General features: G+C 49.7%; 1 protein-coding gene across 1 annotated transcript in view; it reads right to left on the bottom strand.

Moving 5' to 3' along the window:
• The window catches only part of TACC2 (transforming acidic coiled-coil containing protein 2), a 181,165-nt gene that overhangs the window by 2,101 nt on the left and 157,031 nt on the right, over positions 1-22,033 (bottom strand). Inside the window, exons 15-21 of the mRNA XM_082644573.1 lie at positions 21,511-21,682; positions 12,690-12,833; positions 12,163-12,239; positions 8,373-8,416; positions 2,376-2,536; positions 2,051-2,157; positions 1,556-1,676 (exon numbers count right to left, since the gene is read on the bottom strand). Of these exons, the coding sequence (XP_082500699.1) occupies positions 1,556-1,676; positions 2,051-2,157; positions 2,376-2,536; positions 8,373-8,416; positions 12,163-12,239; positions 12,690-12,833; positions 21,511-21,682 (826 nt within the window). The remainder of the gene's footprint in view (positions 1-1,555; positions 1,677-2,050; positions 2,158-2,375; positions 2,537-8,372; positions 8,417-12,162; positions 12,240-12,689; positions 12,834-21,510; positions 21,683-22,033) is intronic.

Genomic DNA, 22,033 nt, shown 5'->3' with positions numbered 1-22,033 from the left:
ACCATCAGCCCACCGCCCAGGAAACTGCCCCATCACGGAGCTCAGCGCACTGGGCAAAAGTCCCAGCTCGTTTTATCAAGTCCCGACTGGGTGAACTGCCCCACGCCGTCACCTGAGAGCTGCCCTGGGGGGAAATCATGCTTCTGGATCTCCTGAAAACAGAGACCACCGTCTCCGTATCACTTAGAGCCATTTAGCGAAGAACTCATGTGCTTAACCCCGTCTTCCTGGGTCTTGGTTTAGGACAAAACTACGTCTGCAGATACATTTGTATTTTTTCTGTTATCCAAAACAATGCAAATCCAACTTGCTTTCTCCTTGTCTTTTAGCCTCCCAGAAAACCTAGCATCAGTCACCTTCACTTTGCGACCGTAACCATCTGAACAGGCCGGGTGCCTTGAAAAGCATCTCTCCTGACCCTGGTTTTAGCTCTATTGATTTAGCTAACATCAGGATGCAATTTAAACACCATCATACCCTGATGGAAACAAGAGGGAACGATCTCAAACCTTCAAGATCTACTGGTTTAGTCCTCCAACATTACAAACCTAGAAACCGAGGTGAAGTGCCAGGCCTGCCAAGGGTCGGGATGGATGGCAGGGAGGGGCAGGGACCTGAATCTCCTGAGTCCCGGGCTCTTTCCCTGACACCATGCAGGTGACGTGAGAGGTGGTACCTGCCCACTGCAGAGGTGAGCACTGCAGAGGTGGCCCAGAACCCCTGGGGACCCCAGCCAGCCATGCTGGAACCCGGATGGGTGCTTCTAGGGGAGCAGAGGCCATTTGCGAGACACCCTGGGCTCCTGCCTATAAAGTGTCCTCACCCACGCCCACCAAGACCCCAATGCATGCCAAGTGCTGCTACCTCTGGCCACTGGGCCCTCTGATGACCCCATCCTGGGGAATCCTAAGGCTCAGTAAACCAACCAGAATGGGGGTGCATGTCTGCAAACACACCCAGGGAGGAAGCCTGCCTGGTGCACACTCACTCAGAATCAGATTCACAGCACCCCTGGGTGGAAGGGGCTTCTCATCTGGACACCCAGGGAGATGGTGTTTAAGGTGGTCCAAGCACTTGACTGGAAATCGGGAAATCTGGGGACAAGCCGAGGGACCTCAGGAGGATCCCACCATCCGCGAAAATGAGGGGACACCTGGGGGTCCTTCTGACCCCGACGCTGCCCATGCTCTGCAGCAGCCGCTTGTCTCTGCCCAGAGGGTTGCCTGGTGGGTACCATCCACTTACTAGTAAGCTCGCTGGATGCAGGGATTAAAGTATTATGCCTGGCACACTGCAAGGGCTGAGCAAATATGTGACGAAGGAACGCTGAAAAGGAATGAAAAATGGCAATTCCCAGAAAGGCAGAAAAGAGGCCAGCCTCGGGGCTGCGTTAACCTGGATCTTCCAGAGGGAGAGCGAGGCCGTGCCCATGAAGCACGAACTTGTGCCGGGAGTGCCTGACATGCGGGCTGTCCCGGAGCTGCCACGGGCGCAGGGAAGCCTAGCCTGTGTGTGTCTCAGTGTCTGGCCAGCCCGGCCCGCCTGGGCCTGTTACCTTCTGCTCCAGCGTTCTTTCCAGAGCGTCCACTCGAAGCTGCTCCTTCCGCAGGCTTGCCTGGTACGCAGCCTGTTCCTGCTGGGCCTTGCCCCGGACCTGGGCGATCTCAGCGTTGGCCCTGCAGGAATGGCGTGGGGATGGGGTTCAGAAATGATCACCCTTCCTCGAAGACGCCTCCCACTTTCCTCCTCCCAAATCTGGGCAGGGGGAACCCAACCACCTGGCTCCAGCTCTTTCTAGTGGGGGCTGGAGCACAGGAGCCCATGAGAACCCCCATGCCCGTGACGCCGAGGTGCTTCCAGCGGGTACCCTGGAAATTACAACACGCATCCCTTATTTATCAAATGCGCTCTCATCTTGAACTGTATTGAAAAACACAGCTGCATTAACCACCCTGCCCAAGCCGATGGCAGGGGTGCCAGGAGCTCTCAGCCTGCCTCGGCCGGGGCTGCTGAGGGGCCCTTGGGAGCAGACCCGGGGCGGGGGCATTACCTGTCCAGCTTCTCCTCCGCGTGGACCTTCAGCGCCTGGTACCTCTGCTCTTCCTTCTTTACTCGGGACAGGTACTCCTGCGCACATTTCTTCAGCACCTCTTCATTCTGACTCGACAGAAGACAGGGGTCGAGCCCACAGAAGAAATGTCGAGGAGGGTTGGGAACCCCCAGCGCCCTGGGATGCGGGTGTAACCCAGGACAGCCAAGTCCCAGCGCCCCGGCCTGCAGGGACGGCCTTCCCGAGCGGCCCACAAGCCTACCAGCCTGCCCCACGTGCTCCGCCACACGCGTCCCTCCCGCTCTGCCCGCGAACATCAACACACCTTGCGGAAGCCCTCCAGGACCTCCTTCATCTTCTCGTATCTCCTGAAGAGATCGGCCAGAGATTTCTCCACCGAGTTCAGGTCGGCCAGGGCTTGCTCCTTCTCCAGGACCAGCTGCTGGACCGTCTGGTGGGAGACCGACTTCTCCCTCTGTTCATCCTCTGGCAGGAGACACGGGAACAAAATGATGGGGCCCATGGGCTCCGGACCTGGTCTCAGGGGCTGGCTGAGGCCTCAGATGCAACTCAGCCTGACTAGCAAGCAATCTCAGACCTTGGCTTTTGGTTGAGACAGACGCACTCCCCCGAGCCCATCCAGCTCCAAAGGAACAAAATCCATGGCCCCAGCATTCCAGACCTGGGCCTGGGCAACATTAGATGAGATGGAAATGAACCAGCATTCTCTAACCTGATCAATGCAACCTCCTAAACATCTACCTTGGAGACCCTGGTGATTCTATTTGATTGTCCACAGCACACAGACCGATCCATAAGGTAAAAAAGAAAACGTCGCTACTGAATTTTGTGTTGGTCCAGATTAAAAGGTGCCGTAGATTGAGCTGTGAGGGAGAGAATCTCCCTTCTTTAGTGTCATTAAGCTAAAGAGATGGTCACTGGAAAAGAAAAAAGGTTTCTTCGTCCTTAAAACATCCCATGAACCCAAAGCCCACATAGCCATGGCCCTGAAATTCTGCTCCACACAGAAATGGACATTTCCTTTGATAGAGCAAGTGTCTTAACTCCCAGGAAAAGGGAGCTATTTCTGTCAAAGTGAGTTTCTCAGTTATGCACAAAAGAATTAAATTCTGGCCCAGTTCAGAGTGGCTGGTCCTGGTGAAAGGGACTGCTTTGTGGGCCACTGCGAGCGAATATGCCTGGAACCCCTTGAAAACCCCTCATACCGATGGGAAAGCCTTCCTCTGGCCACTCTATAGAAAAGCCCTTCGCCCGCACAGCGCTGTCTATGCTCTGTGTGCCAACCCATCATTGGTCTGGGTGGGCAAGGAACCATTTGCTCTGAACCGTCTGGAACCTTGCTGACAGCAGAGTGTGGCGGGGGTGAGGGGAAGCCCCACTCCGAGCTCCTGTCCTTCCTTGGCCCCAGGTCAGCTGGGAGGGGTGCCTGGGCCGCAGGATGGACAGCAGCTGTAAATGACGACACAGCCATGGTAAGAGCAGCGGCCAGTGTGTACCGGGCTCTTGCACGTGTCGGGCGCCGGACCGACTGTTATCTTGACTCAGTGCTCCTAAGCCAGCACCCGGCAGCCAGGCTGAGCTTCCAGAAGTCCAAACCGGGTCACCCCACCCCAGGGGCTTCCCTCTGCCCTGGAATAAAATCCGAACCCCTGCCCCACACGCTCTGCTCTCAGCACTGCTGCGCCTCTGCGGGTGGCGCCAGCCCGGAGCTTCCCGCCTCGCTCAGAGGCGCCGTCCCTGAGCCCGTGTGGGAAACGCCTCCTCGGAGCGGCCCAGCGGTGGCCACTCCGTATTGTGAAATCAGACGTGTGTGTGCACACGTGTGTGCACGTGTGTGTGTGTAGAAGGCACACTCCCTGGGAGCAGGGTCCTGAGTCTGTTTTGTCCGCTGCTCTGTCCCAGAACTAGGACAGTGCCTGACTCACAGGACACCTCAATACGCGCTGTGCAGCCGGGCAGTGAATGAAGGAGCACAGCCTTGTGGCAGATTTCTAGTATCCGTCCGACAGGAGAAGCTGAGTCACTTGTTCACCGAGGATGCGGCAGATCCAGATCCAAACCCAAGGCTGTGCTCATCCATTCACTGCATCTCCACGTGAGCCTCTTAGGGATTGACCTGGAAGGATGCAGCTCCCTTAGAAGTGGGGAGATGGGGCTTCCCTGGTGGTGCAGTGGTTGAGGGTCCGCCTGCCGATGCAGGGGACACGGGTTCGTGCCCCGGTCCGGGAGGATCCCACATGCCGCGGAGCGGCTGGGCCCGTGAGCCATGGCCGCTGAGCCTGTGCGTCCGGAGCCTGTGCTTCGCAACGGGAGAGGCCACAGCGGTGAGAGGCCCGTGTACCGCAAAAACAAACAAACAAACAAACAAAAAGTGGGATGTTGCTTTGGGTTCTTTTCCCTTAGATTCCCGATAGACGGGCATCTTTCTGTATCCTGACGTCAGGCATGTTCTCGGGTGTGGGGAGGAGGGAAGAGCACGGCACAGGGGGCCACATTCTGGTTTCGGCTCCAGCCCTGGCCATAAACTTGCTCATAAGTCCTCCCTCGAGGCCCCAGGGCCTCATTTCCAAAATGAGGGGCTTCTCACACGTGAGCGTGTATCCTGATCAGCGGGGGAGCTTGTTCACACACAGATGGCTGTGCCCACCCAGCGGGGTCTGATTCAGTCAGTCTGGGGTGGGGCCGAGGATCTGCATCTGTGACAAGGTCCCCAGCGATGCTGAGGCAGCTGGTCCAGGGACCACGTTTGGAGAACCACAGGCCCGGAAGATGCCTGAGGTCCTCCTACCCTGCCTCTCAGAGATCCCGCTACCAGGGCAGAGGTGAAGACCCAGGAGCCAGAGTCCGAGAGCCCACATTCCAGACCTGGCTCTGATACTTCCCAGCTGTGTGACCTTGGGCAGCGTTTTTCAGCTCTGCCCTCCACACCTGAAACAGGGGATCATAGTATTTATCTTGTGGCTTTTGGGAGAAGATTAAATATAATGCCCTCAACACATAGTAAGAACCCAATATCAGTGACCCGTTATCAGCAGCATCATTGCCTCCCCCGAACTGGTATGATGTCAGGTCGCAGTGACCCACGAAGGGGGAGCTTTTTAACATATGGCAAGAACAGAACCGCCAGCAATCTGTTTGCTACATCTAGACTCCTAAAAGAAAGGGTGTTACAAAGTTCCACCAGTAACCAAATGCTTGTTTTTATTCTTTGAATTTTAGCTGCTTCCTTAGTTCTCAGCAAGCTGTACAATGCACATTCTGGGCTGGTTTTACGCCATGTATACATTTCACTTGGCTTGGTAAAGGAGCCATTTATCAAACAGAGTCCATCTGATTTCCTGGATCTGAGATTAGGCCGCCTCAGGCTTCCTTTCCTCCCCCCCATAACCCTTGTAAAAATAGAATTTCTCTGTTCCCGGGGGGAGACGGAGGACGAGAGAACGCTTCACACATCTTTTTTTTTTTTTTTTTTTTTTGTAACTTGCAAATGCTGCTAGGTGCTTCAAAGCAGGAAATCAGCTCAAAACCCAAGATGCTCTAGACACAACAATAAAACAATGGCCCTGGAGATTTTCTGGCTTTTTCAGGCGAAACACTATTAAACCATGTGGGGAATGCAGCCAAAACACAAAAGCAAAAGTAACAAAAATAGAAAAACAAACAAACAAATAAGGGTTGCAATGGGCGGGTGTCAAATTAGGTGAAAAAGCATTTACTTACCAGGCTTGCCTGTTTGTTTTGCAAGCAAAGGGCAAGAAGCAACGGAAAATGGAAGCAAAACAGATAATCAGGGCAGTTGTTAGGAAAGCAGGAAAAAAAAAATCAATCGCAACAACCTGCAATGCAGAAAGCACAGCAATCCCTTTTTGTTCTGAATTCTGAATAGTCGGTATTTGAACTTAATGAAACATATTCTCTTTAGTAACATATGATGCGAATGGACAGTGATGGCAGGACAGATGTCACATTGACATGGAGCATTTGTGAAGGTTAAACAGAGGTCAGGGAGCCAGGCTGGAGTCCAGGCTAGTGGAAGTTGGGTACAAGCTGGTTTTAACTTCAAAATGCTAGTACATTCACTCTGGGCCCGAGTTACCCTTTCCACGAGGATGGTGGGTGGGTGAGCAGAAACGAGACGAAAAATACGGGATCCAGATGAGACACATGGGTGTGTTTCCTGCCTCAAAAGAAGGCAGGTCCCTCCCAGAGCTACAGTGAGTCCCGGCCATGCCGCAGGCCCACACCGTCCTCGGCAAGGACACGAGGACCCTGAAATCGACAGTGGCCCTCATCTGCGACCTGCAAGTGACTGATGGATGACACCCACAGACATGCCACCTCTCGGATGAGAACAGCTCTGGGAAGGTGGGTGATGAACGGGACAGGAAGTGAGGATGGGGAGGGGGCAATGAGGAACAGACACACCATGAGGCGCCACCCCAAGTGACAGCACTGCTTCCCGCCAGGGACGCTGGGGAGGGGGTCTCGCAGAGCCACCCGGAGAGTGCTTCAACACCCCCAAAACAGGAAAATGCTCAGAGGGGCAATTTCACAGCTCTTGAAGAGAGGGGCTCTGAGGCCAAACACACCAGGTCTCCTGGAGGGGGTGGGGATAGGGGGGTGGCATGTGTGGTCTTAATCCCTGGAGTCAGGGTTCCACACGCTCCTCAGACTGTGTCTGAATTGAAAACACTGTTCTAACTACTGTCCCCTGCAGCGTGGAAAGCATCAAAGTCCAATACTCTTTCTGTCACCACAAGGACAGGCCACTATGTCAACTAGAGACTCTGACTCTTGTCAGTTTTCAAGAGGGAATGTCTGCTTCTATCAAACTGCCAGCTGAGCCAGAATATTTGGTTGCTCTGGGCAGCCTGCTGGCAGGACAAAGGCTCATGTCCTCTTCAACACTGGCCTAGATGTCATCATCAAAAGTAAAAAATAAAAATGTATGACTCTGAGATGCAGAAGGATGTTTCCAGACGAGCCATGTAGGTTTGAGTGACATTTTCACGTCCCTAGACTCCAGGATGCGGAAAGGTTGCCAAACAATGTGTATGGGAAGATATAAATCCTTCCTTCTGACCATTTTCAGCAGCAGTATCAGTTCCAAGGGTTTTTTGGTTTTTTTTTTTATCTCATCCATATGTATCCATATGTTATACCAATTTAACAAAGAGGTTTCATTTGATAGAAAGCATACACCATGAGGCTGATCCTTAAAAAAACTCCAATGGGCTTCCCCTTGAGCTCTGGGAGAAATGGTCTTTATTATAATAAACCAAAATTAAAGCTTTTTTGAAGGGAAAGCACTCAATTGGAAGCTTCTTCACTGTTCCCAAGGCTGCGGTCATATTTATCTTGGGGCAAAAGCTAGAGGTGTGGTGTGACATATCCAAACGTTTGAGATGACGAGGGGTCACCTGCTAAAACAGCATCAAGCTGTGGTTTGCAGTGAGCTTATGTCCTTTGGAGTAAAAGGTTTTTGAAAAAACTGCTATCATGGACCTAAGCAAATAAATAAATAAACAAAAATCCCATGCCTCGCACCCAGAGTTATAACAGCATTTTTGAATGATGATCATCAGTGAAAAGACTTGGGCTTGGAACTTCTGCAAGGACTTTTCTTACTTTTTCTTAAAAAAAAAAAAAAAAAAAAGAGCCAGGCATGTATAACTTGTAACATGAGGCCTTCTTTTATTGTAGGCCAAAGTAATCTGTCAGTACTGGCTGCCAGGGATGCTGTGTTAAGATGGATTCTAAGGCAGTGTCCAACCTCAGTGAGAAATAGTGTTGTGAACAGTTAATAGGGACAGGCAGCTGGACTGCCACGTGTTCTACTGTCCTTGTTCTAGACCTCTATGTAAAGGCCGAGTTGGGTATTTTTTCACTTGTGTCTAAACTAAATTAGGGTTTAGAGATTTGATTATAGAGATCTGATTCTCTCCCATGAGCAAAAAAATCACCCAAATATCCTAGTAACCAACCCAAATCTCTTTCCCCATGAGGTGGGCCATCCTGGCTGGGTCAAGTGGTGGCCATTGAAGTGACATTCACGGCTTCCCACAGGCATGAATAATTCATGCTAAGGGACACACATGCTGGCAGGTGTTTCCAGGAGGTCCCCAGACTCACTGATCTGGGGCAGAGCCACGTTCTGGGATGCCCTGGTCCCTCCCTAAAGGGCTTCATGCTCTAAGAGGAGCCTGAGAGGAACACACTCCGAGTCTCTACCTTCAAAGCCCTCCCCAGAGTTCAGAAATCTCAGGGCGGGCCTGAGCCCCCCACCAGTGAGGACACCCACCTATCATCTGGGCGATGGTCTTCTCATACTCAGCCACTATTTTCCTGTAAGAGAAGTAAAAATAGGTTGGAACTGTGACCACAGAATGGTTTTTAATTTCACGCGGGAGCCCATGTGCTGGATATCAACAGCCTGACCACTGTCTAAGAGGACAAGTCTTATGGGTCACAGGTGGCTCAGACTACTAGGGACCCCTCCAACCTCAGCCCTCTTCTTGCACACCCAAATAGGTTCATTTGCCTAGTGCAAGACTCTGATCATATCACTCCCTTATACAAAACCTTCTGTGTCTCCCCTCTGCCCACTGAGAAAAAAAATAAGGTCAAACCTTCAGCCTGACAGTCGAAGCCTTCTGTCACCTGGGCCTGATCTTCCTCATCAATCTTACCTCCTTCCACGCCATCTCATGAACACAGCGATTCAGTGAGAACAATGATTTCTTGTCTGCCCGGAGCTTTCTCACCTTTATGGCCTTGCCCATGTTGTTCACTTCCCCTCTCTCTTTCCACCTGTCATAGTCTATTTCTGAAGGGCCAATTCAAATGCTACCTCCTCCAGGAAGACTTCCCTGATTTCTCCTTAGAACCCCGTAACATTTTATCTGAATCTTCTTCCAAAACATACATCATAGTACTTGAGTGGAAGCTCCTCAAGGCCCAGGGACCACTTCTTAGTCACCTGTGTTGTTGAGTGGGGAGTGGCAGGGGAGGAAACAGTAGCACTTCTTGGGTAGGCTCAATAAAGCGAAGCTGCACAAAAGCACTAAGATCCCTTGCTTATAAGATGAAAGGAAACTCTCAGAAAAGACTTGAGGGTTTCACCTACATGATCCAATCCACAAGAGAACCAAGAGCTACTAACCTCCAACAGATCTAGGACCTGATTGCAGCTGAGCCTGCCTCTCCGAGCTGTGTGATTTGGCCAAGTCAGTAATGGACGCTGAGGGTTCAGCTTACTCCCTGGTACAGTGAGGATTACCTTAGACCTTGACTTTCAGGACTGGGGGATGGGAATTAAATGAAGTTAAAAGCGACGGTGACAGCAAAACACACTCTTGCAAAGGCTAAAGGCCTTGCAGCTGCTGGGTGTCTGTCCCTGGCTTCTTGACCTTGGCCCCAAGGTCACTGCCTCACCCAAAGGCAGACCCACCACAGGAAAGGCAGCCACAGCATGAGTCCACTTGCATTCTCTCTCTGAATCCTACACAGAGACACTTCGTGTCTTCTGTGCTTAAACAACCCCTCCTGGCACCCCTGAATCACAAAACAGTGATGGATCTCTGAGGCTGCCCCATCTAGACCCACCACCACTGAGGGCGGAGGCGGGACCGTAGCAAGTAAGGGACGTGTCCTTTCAGAAGTGCTAGGAGACCGGGGGCCAAAGAAGTGGTCTCCCTAGAATTGCTACACAGGGTCATTCAGGAACCTTTCCAGGATCCCAGGGCTACAAAGTGGCAGAGCTAGGATTCAAACCCAGGTATCAACTCTGGAGTCTTTGTTACAACCCTTCGGTTCCACTGCCTCCAGGCATTGTGACTTACCCCCATTTTACAGATGAGGAAAGGTAGACACAGAGTTAAGAAACAGATTCAGAGAACCTGCTGTATAGCACAGGGAACTCTACCTGACTCCGCTGGACAGTAGAAACTAACACAACATTGTAAAACGACTGTGACGCCATTAAAAAAGAAAGAAAGAAAGAAAAAGAAACAGACTCAGGGGCTTCCCTGGTGGCGCAGTGGTTGAGAGTCCGCCTGCGGATGCAGGGGACACGGGTTCGTGCCCCGGTCTGGAAGGATCCCACATGCCGCGGAGCGGCTGGGCCCGTGAGCCATGGCCGCTAAGCCTGCGTGTCCGGAGCCTGTGCTCCGCAACGGGAGAGGCCACAACAGTGAGAGGCCCGCGTACCGCAAAAAAAAAAAAAAAAAAAGAAACAGACTCAGAAGCAGCTACAAAGCAGAGCCTGACTTCCACCTGGTCTGGCTCCAGAGGCTGACGTTTAGGGCACCAAAAACTAGTGCCTCTGTGCCAGCTGGGGACACTTGAAATCCCACCGTACCAGTTAGCAAACAGCACTCCCTGGAGCCCCCAGAGGTACAATTTCTCCCAGAAAAGCAAAAGGAATCAGAGACAAGAACTTCCAGCCTCCCCGTATGTCCTGCCTTCACCTTGAGTGCAGGCAAAAAACCAAAGCCACCCGGTTCCCTCCCCGACTCCCCCTTAGCCAAAAAAAAAAAAAAAAAAAAAAAAGATAAAAGAGATTTTAAAATAATGCAACTACAGGGCCTCCGTTTGAATGTGAAATAGCACTAAGATTAAGCTCCAGAAGTGATCACAAAAACTGTCAGCAGAAAGATGGAACTAACAGAAGAATTTTCAGGAAGACACTATTTGAGCTAGAAAATGGGATATGATCACCTGAACATTTGCTTATTACTTAAAACGGTAGCCAGGTATATGATTTTGATAATTAGCTAACAGCACTACTGCAATCAAGTGTACTAAAAATGTACAAGTTCTTCGACCGATGTTTAAAAATGCATTCATTCTCTTATTCCCACACTTTGAGACTTTAAAATGAAGCCTTGTATGTATCCTTGGCACAGTGCCAGACCTTCTGTCTTGTTAAAATGATTGTGCTCGAATCCATATCTTCTCTTGCAATTGCCTCAGCTCGTGCTGAAGAAAGGCAGGTGTGTGGAAAATGAACTATGCCCCCTCCACTCCGCCACGAGCAGTTCTTAGACCCGGCAACATCCAGAGCCTGGACAAGACGTGCTAACCCGGGACAGTCAGAGCAGAGGTTTGGGCCAAAATTGCTTTAAAAATGCCACTTACAATATAGTTTTAAAAGTCACATCCCAAGGGTAAATTCTAGCCCCAGAGATGGCTTCTTAGTTTCTATGAAGATGATGAATCGAGAAAGGAAATAAAGGGGAAAAGGCACATGAGGAGTGAAAGCAAGAGGCAGGCGGCTGGGTACAGTGGGAAGAGCTTGGGTTTCAGAGTCAGAAAGGTGGAGTCAAATCCATGTTCTTGTGAACTAGAAGCTCCAGGGCCTCCGTCAAGTCGCCTGGCCTCTCTGAGCCTTCAAGCGGGGCTGACCATCCCCTCGACAGCTGTGGGGAGAGACAGGCTGTGTGTCTCCAGCCAAAAGCACAGTGCCTGGCATACGGCAGGTACTTACCGTGTGGTAGGTGTCATACTTCTATGACAATAGGCAGCAAATGAAAATAAATCACTCAGGCGACATTTGGGAGACACCCTCAATGTTTATCGATGGAAACTGGTGAAATTAATTATGTTAGACCCTTAAAAGGACTGTTAAGCACCTGTTGAACAATAATGTCAAGATGTATAAAAATCTGTCCAAGTTAGGCTAAGTTAAAAAAGAGTATAGGGTAATGTACATTTCTACACTCCACTTTTGAAGAAGAATGGAGGCTACATAGATACCCGAACACACATGGGATCAGAAATGGAAAATTCTGGGAAGGATACACCAGAAATGGTGCATAGTAGTTACCTGAAGGGTGTGGACCCAGAGGCTGAGTGGGAAGGAGATGTGTTTTTCCTTGTACAGATATTTATTTGATTGCATTATTTGACCATGCTCATGGTATTTTAATAATAGTAATACACTAAGAATACTTCTGTGAAAATACAAACCTTGTGGAATAATGGATAACTTCTATAGAGGACACTGTTCATGGGCCACACCAGCTCCAGCTGTTATCAAACCACAGGTAAGCATCCCCCAGGTACCAGGAAGCCCGAGCATCACAACTGACCTCATTTCCATCACTTCCCGCCTGCTTTCTTCATATTTATCTTTCCAGTCCGAGACCTCTCTCTCCTTGGTTATGATCTAGTATCGGGGAGAAGGTTAGTCCCAGATGAGTCAATTCAGATCTGAGCAATTCACACACCAAGACAAGGAAACACTAAACAAATATGGAATTAAAACCTGCTACACCAAATAACTGTATTTAGAGAATTTCCCCGAGCAAGAGATAGAAATAAGCCAAACATGAGACTTCCACAATGCCCACAGAGAACAACTAAAAGGCATGTGCTTTTTGGTTATAACTCGAACGAGGCCCTAAAGGCTCGTTAAACAATAGTGTCCAAGATCAAAACCCATGGTTTGCCGCCTGTCTCTGCCTGCAGTGGTCAGAGGAGAAAGTCTGTGTCCAGAGACGCTGGCTTTGTGGGACATGGGTACATACATTTATTTACAAATGGCAGAACCCGGAGCTTTTCCCAGGGCGCCCAGAGCTGGCCTTGCCTTCTCTGAGCCACACACATGCCACATTACCTCTGCCCTGGCAATCTGGAGGGCGGAGTCCAGGTCAGGCTGCTGGAACAGAAGGCCTGTGGGTTTCTCTACCTCGGCCGTCCCGATGCGGGAATACAAGGCTGTTTTGGAGATGGTGACGTCTGTTGGGTGAGCAGCTTCTCTCTGTGGAATGGTTTTTAATTTTAAAAAGTTAACATTAATCTTATGACAAAGAGAATTGCATCCATCCTCTCATGAATGGGTCAGTTGTATGGTTTTGAAACAAAGAACATCGAAAGTATGAGAAAATGCTAAGACTAATGAATGGGGAAATGCCGGATACAATCTACGGAAATCTATCATTCTGCACCTGCACCGGCTGACAAAGGGTCTAATGGCGGACGCCTCCCCAGCTCCCAGGCCCTGGAGTCGAGCACGTCTGGCGCCCGTTTATCACTGCCATTTATCAGCCGCAGAGGCATTTAGGCACAGCGCATAAGAACCAAGGTCATCTTCCAGCAGGCTCCACTTCCAAAATAAAAGCCTAACGGTGAACAATGTTGAATTCTACTCCGTGTTTTCCCAGTTTTGAGTAACCACAGATCTGATCATTTTTGCAAGACGTGTCTACATTTCAACCTAGGGGACACTGGTTAAGTCTATTTGAAAGGATATAATTCACACAAAGCTTAAGGCCTACCATAGCTCTCAACCAACACCACCTTGAACGAGCTAGTTTCTGGGTGCCAAAAGCAGTACGTTGCAGTTACAGCGTCAGCGGGAAAACTGAAAACTGGGTCACTGATGACATCCACCTGTGCCGATAAGCCCCTCGATGAGTGGTGTGATTCCCTGCCTCCACGACTGACGCTGGACAGTCACAAGCCTCCTGGGAGGGAGGAGAGGTCTGTGCTGACTCTTCCTCCCTTTGCACAAATGCTCAGCCATTTCCAACACACCCGAAATGCAGCATTAGGAGCATCGTCAACCAGTGCAGCAGGGTTGTCAATCTAGTTCTACTGCAAAAGACATGTCAAACCAATCACACTCCCAGTCCTATTCATTAACCTCCTGGCCCGTCGTGGTTGCCAAGGCAAACCTCCACCCTGGTTACTAGAGTCCAGCTGGACGTGAAGCAATGGGGGTGTAATGGGCGGAGGGCAACTGCTTTTTCTTTGGGAAATTTATGAGAAGAGATGGAGCCGTGAACAGAACACCACAGTGTAGAAGAAAGAGAGAGATGTGGGAAAGGAACGGTGAGGACTTATCTTGTAGATGGAAGCAGAGGAGATGAAAGAACCAATGGTAACTGGGAAGGGGGGTGACCCGAAGGTGCTTGAGCAGAATTTCTCTCCTCAATTACGGGAACAGGCATGCTTACCCTACTGTGGCCTCAGAGACAATGAACTTATGACAGCTTAGAAAACGCAGGTGGAAGCTTAATGGATAGGACTGGAGGTCACCGAGTTAGGACCAGTTAGTTGTATACATGCACGATGAACTAAGTGGTTGAGGCTGTCCTGGAAGCGAGCGTCTGCTGCGTGGGTGTCACTACCCCTGCCTGGCCTTGAGCATCTGTGCTAACTCTCACATGGGACCCAGAATGACCACTGCTGGTCAGAGCGGAGCACCAGACCCCAGGGACACACCCACCTGTCAAGTGGGATGCCAGGATCTTCGGTGACGGGACATTCGAGCAGAACACAAGTTTAAAGCCCTCAGGAGCAGGCAGGCTGACCTCTCAGAAGAAAGAGGGCCACCAGACCAGAGGGCAGAGCCTCTCCCATGTAGGTGTTAATCTCTGATGTCTGAGATGTTTTCAAGGTTCTACTTGTCAAATGGGAAACTTCTCAGGAAGTAAATAGAAAATTATACCTAGACACCAAGACTCAGTATTTACATGTACTGAGAAAGTTCAAAAACACAAAATTCTAAAGAGTATTTTTAAAAAACCTGTTCCTGTCACAGTTAAGTAAAATAATGTATTCTTTGAAAAAAATTAGAATAAAGTTTTAAAATGGAAAGAAACTTAGACACCATCCAACTCATCCTGGTCCCTCTGATGATGAAAAAATTGAGGATCTAAGTAAGATTTGGCCAAATCGTTTCCCAGAATGAGATTCAATTCTGACCCAAGATAAACCAGCTCTCTGAAGTGCAAGAGAAAATGAATTAAAACTGACTTTATCATACTGGGCAGAAACAAAATATGACCAGTGCAGGAATTAAAGATCTTTAAGCTGCCTAATGTCCTTTGTAAAACAAGGAAGGGGATGAAAAATAAACAAAATAATGAGCCTAAGGAAATGCAAATGGTTACTACCAGATACAGTAATTCACTATCACCGGTCATCCTGGCCACCTGGTGTTTTCAATAAAGAAACGTGATGACTTAAGAATCCACTTGAATTACTACCAGAGTATCTGCATGTTAATGCAATTCAAGGTACACATCCTGGTTTTCTCTTACAACCAAGAATTGTTTTTAACTGAAATTAATAGATTTGTCTCTTGATGATATTTTAAGATCAGACTTAGATTAAGCTTTGTTTCTCCCACATAACCTCCCACTTGCTACTTTAGAGGAACCAAAAAGCCACCAGAATCACAAATTAAGATGTGAAGTGGCCACGACTCAGACAGCACGGGACCAACGTCCAACCTCTCAATCCACTCCCTCAAATCTTGGTCCCTGCGGGGACCCCTGGGGCACGGTCACCTGGGTCAGGCCTGCAGAACTCATGCCTGGGGTCCTTCTGGCCTTGCAGCCAGGGGCGGGGGGTCTTGTCCCTCACCCAGGCTCACAATACTCCTGGTGTCCAACCCGCTGTTGCCAGGCTCAGGGGAAGCTGCCATGTCTTGGACCGAAGCAGGATCGCCGTCCCCGGGAACCAGGTGGGAGAGCAGTGAGAAGGCGCAAGGGTAGGGGCCAAAAGCCGAGATCAGGTCACGGGCCAAGGTCATGGAGCGTGGACACAGGCTGGGCGCTTGGGGGGCGTCGGGGGCACGTGGCGCCAGGTCGGGCAGAGAGCAGCCTCACCCCGGTGCCGCCCCATCCACATCTGACAAGGGGCGGGTCTCAAGTTCAGGATGGCAAACAAGAGGAAGGCACTTGATACGTGCCCTTACTCGACTCCCCACAGGAGGCGCCACCAGCACCAACTGGCCTCTCCTTCCCACTGGGTCAAGACATGGCCTCAGACCTCAACACAGGCTGCAGACAATAACCGCAAATTCTTGAAACTGGCAAATAAGCTGAAACCCATGTGCCAGCCCTTTGCCACTGCCCTTCAGACTGTTCTTGTGGGTTTCGGGTATCACGTGGTTAAATGGCCGGGGTGGGTGGTTTCTGGACACAGAAGGAGGAAAGGAAGCTATGCTATCAGGCCATTCACCAACCATACAGTTGCCCCAGACCTGATTCCTTCTCCCACTGATGCTGCGACAGCCCAGGCATCTTCCTTTATGGGCCAGGACTCCTGGAGGAATCACACACTGAAGATTAATACCCTTTCCCTCCCAGGGGAGCCTGTTTCTAGGACCTCCTCGGGTCCCAAAGCTTGCCATTTGTATGATCCTTGTTCCTATGTTACCCAGACACATCCTTCCTTCTTTATATAGGGTCCCCCAATCCCAAAAGGCCAGATACTGGACCATAACCAGTATCTGTTACACACACAAATTAAATCCATCCCTGTGCCCTGCAGCCCTTGGAAAGCCATACAGATGGAACGCTTAGGTTCTATCCACCCTGGTTTAGTGGTGAATCCAGGGATGCTGCACCTCACAGCCAGTGACCTGGTCAGATGCCCCCCAGGAGGACACAACCCAATTCAGTTCCACCAGAAGTGTGAGGAAGAAAACCATAAAGAGTCTGACACCCCAGCCCCTGTGGAGTTTCCCTCATTTCTAACGTTTTCTGACTACTGAGACAGGAAACCGCACAGCAGTGCCTGGAAGGCTGGCTTTGCTGGCCCTCAGTCTGAAGGGAAACGTGAGTGAAGCTGCTCACAGGAGCGACCAGAAATCACCCCCATCATATTTCATGACGTTTTTCATCCCCTCAGTATGAGTGTTTTTCATTCCAAGTGATTTCATTTTGTGTTAGCAACAGTTTAAGACCATGCTGCCAGAAACACTGGGCTAGGTCACCTGCAGCTGAAACATATGGGCAGAAAAAAGAGCAAATTGGATACACAGTTGCTGTCTTCTCTTTCTGTATATCAGGAGTTTCCAATGCGCTAAGGGGCAAGCAAGCATCTCACCAGCAAGAAGCTCACAGAAACTTAATTGGGTTCAGGTAAATGGACCACCCTAGGTCTGGTGAGCTACAGAAAAGAGCATCTATTTTTCGTGGGCCAACGTCACTAGTTTAATATACTTCTTACAAAAGTGGTACAAGTTCCTATGGTAAAGAAAAATGTTCCTCATACTCCAAGACACTTCTACCCCTATGGAACAATTCTTTTAACACGCCCTTCTGGAATACATAAGGAGGGAGTGGGGGCTGTCTCTCCAAACCACACTCTAGTAGACTCACGTGACAGTATTTTCTCAATCAAAATCGGGACATATGGTCTGAGAACAGGCTTTAACTGACAGGAAGCCAACTGCTGGCCGTCTCTGAGACGGAGGCAAGGGTATCAGGCAGTCCTGAACACTTCATACTCAACTGGAACCACTGAGAACATGCTCAATTCTGCCTCAGACTTCTGGACAGGAATAAACTGTATTTATAGTGACCAAACGTCAAGCAATTCATTCTGTGTTTAAGCCACTACCCAAGGACATCAAGAAATAAATCTAACGGGGAAAAAATCCTTACTGCTTAATGCATTCTAAAAATCTCATTTTTACAGAAATTAAACCCAAGTTTATGGGTTGGCCACAAGAACAAGGACATCAGCAATCGTTGTTTACATTCCTGTAAACACCCGATGTTCCCAGTCTGGACACCCATGGGATGACCTTCTTCTCTCACTGAGAGATGTCTCTGGAAAGGGGTCCCCATTTGGTTCCAGGGAAACCACATGTGGGGGACCCACAGGGCAGGGCCAGCAGATGAACTCCTGATCCTGTTCCAAGGACAAGTGAAGGGAGAGAGCACGGGCCCCTCTGCCAAGTGAACTGTTACTTGAGATGTACAGGCAACGAGCTCCCATATGGAGATTCTAGTGCTGGTTCCCGGAAGGCCAGTGAATCCCAGTCAGGCCTTGGGCTGGTTCCCAGGCTCCGTTTTCCACATCTGTAAAATGGGACCTGGACCCGCTGTCTGAAGAGAGATGTTGGGAGAGTCTCATCAGGTAACAGAGGCACAAGTGAAGGTCACCTCCCAGCAGCTTTCACTGATGGTACACCTACTGTGTGCCAGGCTCTCTGCATGTCACCTACTGTCCTCACAGCAACGTGCAAACTCACTGCTATTAGCCTCTTGGCACAGATGGAAAAACTTGAGGCTCAGAGAGGCTCACCCTGGTTCAGGGCCACAGAGCGCACTGGGGCCCAGTCCTGGTCTGACAGCCCAGGTTCACCGGGCTGCCAACGGGGGGTGGGGTGTGGGAGAGGGAATGAGGCGGATCCTCAGAGGCCAGGCACACCCGTCAGCCCTGGGGGTGGGCTGAACCTCCCTGGACCACGCTCCATCGTGCATGTCATCAGCGACACATTCCAGTTGTTAAGAAAAATTACTCCAAACTTGGAAGCCAGCAAAACAATTTCTGCAGGTCTTGTCAATATCACACTCTACCCTAGAGAAGGGTTGGCAAATTACAGCGATGGCTCAAATGGCCTGTCGCCCTTTTCTGTAAAAAGGGTTTTCCTGGAACCGACCACACCCATTCATCCACGTGCTGTCCACTGCTGCTTTAGCAGAGCTTCGGTGCCTGAGTTGAGTAGTTGTTACAGAGATCAAATAGATGCCTACAAAGTCTGAAATATTTACGCTTTCCCGTTGCAGAAAAAGACTGCTTTTCTGTAATCCTTTTGACCCTGGCCTAAGGGTCATCTGACATCTCAGGAAGGTCTTGTTTTCACCTATTTACTATTGACCAGGATCCAGTCTCAGTATAATTAGATGTTAACTTGTAGAAAATAGAAAAGTTGCAAATTATTTTTTATTAGTAGCGAAGCAAATGATTTCTATAGGAAGAAAAAAGAACCTCAAAGGTTATGAATTATCCGTCCTGTTTAACTAGTATTAACCTGTTTTATATCTAACTTTGTAACCTTATTCCAGCTTCCTTACCCCACTGACTGGACATCGGTTTCTCGTATTTTTCTTTATTCAACAAGCTCTACCATCCTGCTGGCGTGTTCAGTGTGTACTTACGCACAAATTACACTTTTAGCTTTTTGGAAAATCATACTTTGTCGAACACCTGCCTGGCCATGGTTAGCAAAGAAGCTTCTGGACCACACAACATTCTCAAGAGGCAGCACACGGCAGCAGCAAACCGGTACCTTGGTGTCCTGGCGGCTACGGGAAGCCAGGGTGATCTGCCTGGCCAGCTTCAGGGCTTCTATCCGCATGATGGCAAACTCTAACTCCTCCTGCCGGAGGGGTGGGAAATGAGCAAACCGCGGGGGAAATGCATCGAGACAGGACGGAAATGTTTTCCACATCCAAGAAACGAACGTGTCACGTGAATGCGTCATGACAGGTACTCGGGGAAACATACGCGCTGGCTTTCTTTCACAATTAACACCTCAGCAGATCATGAAATAAATGTCTCATTTCCTTTTTTTTTTTTTTTAAATCACCCTTTGGGATGTCTGGCGGGAAGTACTACGCAAATACGAAATAATTTTTAAAATGGGATCAGAATTTTTAGTGCACTGTTCTTTCAATTTCTCTCCTTTTGTTCACTTCATGTCAAGTTGGCCAACAATTTCCACGAGTGGATTTGCATATCTCAAATGACTATTAACAATCTCTCTTAAGTTTTTGCTGTGAACATCCCAGTCTAGAGGGTATCAAATTGAGCTGTCAAATTTAAAGCACAGACTGTAGACAATTGTTTTGGTGCCAGATACAAGACCTGAGTCCAGATGTTATCTCAACAAGGGTCTGAGATAACCCTGTATACATAAACAGCCTGGCTCCATGGTGAGCTAATACCCTTGGTTCCATGAATACATCAGAGAAACTGCTTTTGGGGCTATCAAAACTTCTGAAAAATGACTGCTTCGGTCCATTTTCCAAATTGAAATACAAATGGTTTGTTCCACATGTAACGGCACAATTTACATAGCACTCTGGCGTCCTGGGTAAAGAACACCACATATATCTGTCTTTGAGGGGAAGCTACTCCATCTGGAACATTCTCAGCGATGCTCCATTAAATCCTGCCTCATTGCATTTGGAGTTCGGAGGTTCATTCTCTACTGAGGTTTTGACAAACTCCCCAAAGGTCACACGTGGGCTACAAACCTGAAGTTTCTGAGCAAATACTGGGGGGTTCTTTTCTGCTAAGTCGGGTTCCAGATAGTCAAGCGCACCACAGAGAGAGGCTGGATGAGCTAGCCTGCTGAGGAGGGCATCAGCAGAGGCAAAGGAGCCCTCAGGAGCTGTCTGAAGGCCGGCAGAGGAGGACACAGAGGAAAAATAGAGGAGAGCAGAGTGATATCGGTTCCAAGCAAGGACCACCCATCTATTGGCTGGACGTCTCTGCCTTAAGGCTGAAGAGAGTATCAGTTAGGTGCCAATACTTTCCTTTTCATCTGGACTAATTCCCACATGCTGATCACGGGCACCGTGAGATCGGCAGGCCCAACCCGCTCCCCAAAAGCACAGCCTTGGGTGCCCTCTCCACCCCCATGTCACCCTCACTCCATAACCAGTTGTTAGGAGGAAAGCTACCCTTTACTTATTTACTTGAAAACCTCAGTGGGTAGGAGACAAGGTAGGTGATGGGGTTTCTAAACATAAGTCATCAAGAAATACTTTCCATTGTAAATATCCAAAGGAAGGTTTGGTAAAGGTCATCTTCTAAATAATGGAAAGATGACTTCAAACTGGTAGATCAGAAAGACTTCAAAATCAGAAGGCAAGGCTGCAGGAGTTGAATCACGCATGAGTCCTTCCTAGTGTCTATTTGAGAGACAGCCTAGGTCCTGTCTGGACTCTCTTTTTGCTCACTATTATTTTCCCAGTATCCATCTGCCAGACATATAGTAGGTGCTAAATAAATACTTGATGCGTGAGATAAATGAACGTCTACTAATCTGGAGCAATAAAGCAACACGCCAAGTCAATGGCCTCATACCCTCTTGAGGATTGCTGGGGGAAGTAAAAAAAGAAAAATAGAAGTCGCCAGAAGGGTGATCGATTTTAGACGTGTGGGGCGCGTGGGTGAGGCCTTCAGCTCAGGTCTATTCGCTCTGCAGGTCCCACAGGGGTTGGGAGGGAAGAGGTATAAGTCCTGGTCTATAAACAGGAGGGACTTCCCATCACCAAAGCCCAGGAGAACCAACTGTTCCTCAAAAGGAGAGTGCTTCCTGATCTACCATACTCTGCCCTCTGCCAAAGAGGACAGAGAAGCAGGGTACAGACTGATGGCAGCTCAAAAACCAACAGTCCAGCCCGAAGGGGCTAGAAGGGGAAAATGAATAACCCTGAAGGCAAATAAAGCACTTAGGTGAGAACTGCAAAACCACATTGGTGAGGACGGAGAGACCTTCTCTCATCATTATTGGGGGCGGGGGGGTCTCCTAGGCTGGCTTCTCTGGCGGGATAGGGGGATAGGGACCCACATCAGGTACCAGGGGAGTGTTGCTCTGAAGGCCTGGCCCGAGTGGTGATAGAACCCAGCTGACCTAGGGCTCACCCGCAGTGATCTCAGGCCCCTCCAACCCCACTTACAATTTCAATCACTTCTGATGCGGTGCCCAAGGCCATGGCCTCCAGCTCTTTCTGGGAGGATTTCTCTGGCACCTGCAAGTGTGGCTCCTGGTTGGGGGCCAGCCCTCGTGCAACGGGATGCTGGATCTTTGCCCCGGCGTTCACAAGGGCTTCAGTCTCCTCAAAACTTGAGCTAAGGAAGCAAAGCGCATCTTTAGAGGCTGCACTGGAAATCCCACTGAAATTAGCCAGGATGCCCCAACTAACATAGCAAGCGATCCTAGACTTCCAAGGTTATATTCCCCGAGGAAAATGGGCAGGTCTTAGGTGACCAAGGGGTCTGTTGGCTGGATAGAGGGTGGTCCAGCCCCACGTAAGAGCCTGCTGACAACGGACAGCCAGAAGCACAGATGCCATTGGCTAAGGGTACGAGCTCTGGGGTTAAGCGGACTGCCAACCCCTTGGCCGTGCACCTTGGCGGGAGGGGTTAGGTACTGTAACTCTGTGGAGATCAAGTGAGATGCTGCCTGCACCTAACACACTC

This window comes from Mesoplodon mirus (genome assembly GCF_964341445.2).
Source record: "Mesoplodon mirus genome assembly, chromosome: 2".
NCBI classification, from domain to species: Eukaryota; Metazoa; Chordata; class Mammalia; order Artiodactyla; family Ziphiidae; genus Mesoplodon; species Mesoplodon mirus.
The sequence above is the reverse complement of the archived record's forward strand: the minus strand, read 5'-3'. Positions and strand labels throughout refer to the sequence as shown.